A 4,138-nucleotide genomic window follows, 5' to 3' on the forward strand; every position below is an offset into this window, starting at 1 on the left:
GGATTTTTCCCAGCCGACAAAAAGAAGTAGAAGAAGAAGAAGGAGAAGAAGAAGCCAAACCCATAGGAGGAGATCACCCAGAAATCCAAAGTCGCTATTTCCCATTCCACATCACAAGTAGCAGCAGCAGGGACTTTATATGGGCGATTCACATCCAAAAACAAAAGAAAAATGTTGTTTTCCACAACATTTTTAAAATGATATGGTCCCATAAGTGAACTAAGCAAACCAAAAACTTACAAATAATAAACATGTTTTATTCTAGCCCCAACACCTCATGGTATTTATAGGGTTTAAGTTAGCAACCAGTAGGAACTTTTAAATGAAATGCAAGCAAATAGAATGATTCGAAGGCCTAAAAGAGCAACAAAACCAACACTAACTCCTACAGTGGTAAGGAACCGGAACCAAGGGCCTTCCAGAGCTTGATCCACTCCGACATGGCCTCAGCAGCACGAGCAAAAACAGGATCCAATGGTCCCAACTTTTGCTTCACTGCCTTTGCGATCTCAACCACACAATCTTCCGCTGTGGCTGCTGTTCGTGGCAACCTCACTGACTGAAAGAATGGGACGACTTCCTCCATTAGCTTCACCCCTTCCCACTCTTTTTTCAAGCTCTCTATGGCATTACCTCTATCTCTTCTCCACACATAAGGCAGCCCACTTTTCACGCCCATCCCAAGGTGATCACATACAATCTTAACACACATTCCACTCCATATGTCTTCCATTGTTTCCCATCTCAACTTTCCTTCTCCAGCTAACCTCAAGGCTGGTAACAAAGTAGGGCCTATTACTTCACGATCAAAAGCAATATTGATTCCACTGATAGGCATCATGGCCCTTGCTGGAACAGTCATCACCGCATCAACATATCGAGAATTCCTCTGTCCTGGCTTGAGGGCTTGGGTAGGTGCATCAAAGTCAGCTAAATTAAGCCACAGTCCACATGACAAAGCACACATAACCCCATTGCGAAGGCTAAATGGGTATCCACGAACAAAATCTGCTCCCTCACGATAAGGGTCATAGAGCGTATTAAAGAAGAAAGGGGTGGCTGGAGTTGTCAGGTTCATAATATGCTGGTCCACAGCATCTACCAAGAAACCTTTTTCATCCTTGGCTGGAACACAGTCATCATCAATCGAAACAATGTACTTTTTACGTGATATGAGAAAGCCAAAATACCTGCAAGAATATCCAGAGAAGAGAACAGAAGTGGAAGAGCCCACTACATGATCCATATGAGACTTAGCATAAACATCTACATTAAATCCTTCTGGTATCTTGAGTTCCTCATTAAGATCAGGGTCTTTGACAATTATCAAGTGGAAACGAGAGAATATTGATCTCCATTCATTCATGAATGATGTCAGGTCTGAGCGGAGGGCCCCTATTATAATATCAACATCACTGTCCTTGATGTTAACCACAGACATCTTCCCGAACTCTAAGAACAAATAATTCAATCCAAGAATTTGTTTGGCGTCCTAAAAGGCAGTTGCTGCTTAGCTCAAAATATAATTGACTGGGCTCGCACAATTATTTCTTAGAATTTCTCAGAACATCCTATCAGGAGAAAAGTAGCATATCAAAAGAAAATAAAATGGAATTCAGCTCAAAAATTCCCAGAACAATAAGATGAAAAATTTTCAAATATTACTTACTGGTAGGAAGTACAGGGGTGAGGACATGCTGGATATTAAGTGCCTGGATAACTGAAAGGATTTCATCTTTGCCGGTCGCCATGAACAGATTCAGAACTTTCTCATTCAGCTTTCCAGCTTTCAAAGTTCTCTACTCAAGAATCAACATGAAAATAAAATATACTACAAGGATATATTACAAGACCAAACAAAAAAATAAAGGTAAATGATAATTAGAAGTAGGAATGAGAATAAGACTAGACATCAAAATGCATCAGATTTGTATATATTTCAGTACTGAATCAAGGAGTCTCAATCCTTCTGTTGAAGCGAAGATCTTCAGCTTTTGTTAGAATAAAAGAAAAAAAAAAAGCCACAATGGCCTATGCAAATGATGAAAATAAGAACATAATGACAAATGGGACAACTAGGTGATCAACTAGCACACAAATATAAAAACTATAGAAAAACCATGTCAAAAACAAATGATACAAGGTCAAATTGCTTTTCGATTAAAAAAAAAAAAAAAAAAAAACACCTTATCAACGTCTAAGGCCTTACACCATCACCTACCCCAGGGTCCCTCTCCAAATAATCTATCAAGTGTACCTAAGGCAACATGGGAAACAAGTGAGTGCAGGACATCCACACATATAATTAACCAAATAAAATGCGACATAACTCCATGAAGAATTCAAAATCCGATAAATGTGTCCATAATGCAGTTCCATGGCCCAGTGATGCTAGCCCACCAACTGAACAGGACTTTTGAGTCATTAAAGCTCCAGAATAAGGTTGCACTATTGTTTGAGAATTTGTAGCAACCAACAACCAATATAAGTGCCCATTGGCTGAGGGATGGTTTATCCAAATAAAAATAAGGCAAGAAATGAAATTTTAGATAATGAAAGAAGAAAGACAAGTCTATCCAAACACTATTTAAATTCATAGCTTGCTAAAAGCAGGAAGGAAAAACAAACAAATATTGAGAGCGGAGAACCTATGCGTTCACTTCAAAAGAACTGTAACATAAACAAATTTTCAATTGGTGTCACTTTGAAGAAAATCAAAGGAATTAAATTTTCAATGTTAGTTTTTCTCCCCCAAAAATATTAAAAAGCTCGAGTTCCAATTGAACTAGGAAAAGAAACTGTAACCTAATTCAATGTTTCTGCATCCATACATGATGTTCTGGCATACAGCTTAAGAACATGTCATATGATCCAAACTAGCTAGCCCAAATAAGTAGTAATTTTAAACATGGTGGTAATAATTTTATGAGAATCTGATAAAAACAAAGACAGATTTTTAGAATCTAGGCCATAGATCTAAAGCTCAGCTTATACATCTAGCCGGCTATAATTCCTGATGCAATTAGTTCCTTCAAGGGAAAAAAAAAAAAGTATAACAACTAAAAAATGAACAACTTGACGATAAAAGAACAAATCAAAACAACAAATGCCAAAGGTAATCAATTAATTATTATAAAAAAGTGAAGCATACCCTTCCCAAAAAAAAAAAAAAAAGAACCCAATTCACAACTTCCATAATCTAGGAGAAAAAAAAAATCAAAGAATCCAACATTCAAAAGAAACCCATTAAACAAAAAAAAAAAAGAAAAAGAAAAAAAAAAGATTTTCCCCTTAACCAGAAAAAAAAAAAAAAACCCAACCCAGTTCACATCATAGATCATACACTTCACATCAATTAAAAACAGAGAAAAAAAAGAGGCATAAAAAAGGAGAAAGGTACCCCGAGGAGATCGAGGAGGATGTGATCAGGAAGGGGGGAGAGATCGGAGAAGTGAGAAAGATGAAGAACAGCAGTGTCTATTGCCAGGGAGAGCAACGAAGGCTGGGTTCTCATTCACACACTCATCTAACACACACATATATATATATATATAATAAGCAGTGTATGCGAATGAGCTAGATCATCATCTATGGCTTCTCTCTCTACTGGAAAGAAAGGAGCGATTAGCGAAGAGACAGAAAGAATTGGTCCAAGCTTTGTTCCGAGGTCGGTGTTATCTCCGTCCCTAGCGCTTATTAGCAATAGGATAATAATACCTTAATTTTAACACGTAATAATATTAATATTATGTTTTGACCTCTATAATTTCTGCCATTTCTTTTTTTTTTTTTTACTTAAAAATATATTTATTTATGTAATTTTTTAACTGAAAAAATTATTAAATATGATAATCACTGTCTATTTCCCATTTTTCAATTTAAATCACTTTATAAGATATATTTTTAACAATAATTAAATCTGAATCTAATAAACAATTAGAAATGTCAGGCATTTCTAGTGTCAGATTACTATTTGATTAATTATATAATTTAAATAATCTTTTATAATAATTTTATTATTTTTAAATGAAAATTAAATTATATATTTTGATATATTGATTTTGACTATAAATTAAATTTAAAATTTTAATTACTTAAAGTGATTTTAATGTCAGAGTTGTGATAGATTGATACCCAA

The 4,138-nt window shown here is 35.4% G+C and overlaps 1 protein-coding gene across 2 annotated transcripts; it reads right to left on the bottom strand.

Moving 5' to 3' along the window:
• Positions 1-236: 236 nt before the first annotated feature.
• LOC110665699 (probable UDP-arabinopyranose mutase 5) lies at positions 237-3,722 on the bottom strand. 2 transcript variants are annotated; one of them, XM_058144625.1, is made up of 3 exons: positions 3,401-3,722; positions 1,670-1,799; positions 237-1,452 (listed from the first exon to the last, which is right to left on the bottom strand). In XM_058144625.1, the coding sequence occupies exons 1-3, from the start codon at positions 3,512-3,514 to the stop codon at positions 386-388; spliced, it is 1,311 nt and encodes a 436-aa protein (XP_058000608.1). In that variant the 5' UTR covers positions 3,515-3,722; the 3' UTR covers positions 237-385. The 2 variants fall into 2 exon arrangements, with proteins under 2 accessions (XP_058000608.1, XP_021681618.2); XM_021825926.2 differs by lacking the exon at positions 3,401-3,722 and adding an exon at positions 2,187-3,150 and having other exon boundaries at positions 237-1,571.
• Positions 3,723-4,138: the final 416 nt, after the last annotated feature.

This window comes from Hevea brasiliensis, chromosome 3 (assembly GCF_030052815.1).
Source record: "Hevea brasiliensis isolate MT/VB/25A 57/8 chromosome 3, ASM3005281v1, whole genome shotgun sequence".
In the NCBI taxonomy this organism is placed as follows: Eukaryota; Viridiplantae; Streptophyta; class Magnoliopsida; order Malpighiales; family Euphorbiaceae; genus Hevea; species Hevea brasiliensis.

Excerpts from the sequence above, each read along its gene's own strand:
- LOC110665699 (XM_058144625.1), bottom strand. The coding sequence starts at position 3,514 with ATGAGAACCCAGCCTTCGTTGCTCTCCCTGGCAATAGACACTGCTGTT. Across the intron at positions 1,800-3,400 it reads TCCTCCTCGATCTCCTCGGG|AGAACTTTGAAAGCTGGAAA; the intron begins GTACCTTTCTCC and ends ATTCTTGAGTAG. Across the intron at positions 1,453-1,669 it reads CACCCCTGTACTTCCTACCA|AGTTCGGGAAGATGTCTGTG; the intron begins GTAAGTAATATT and ends ATTTGTTCTTAG.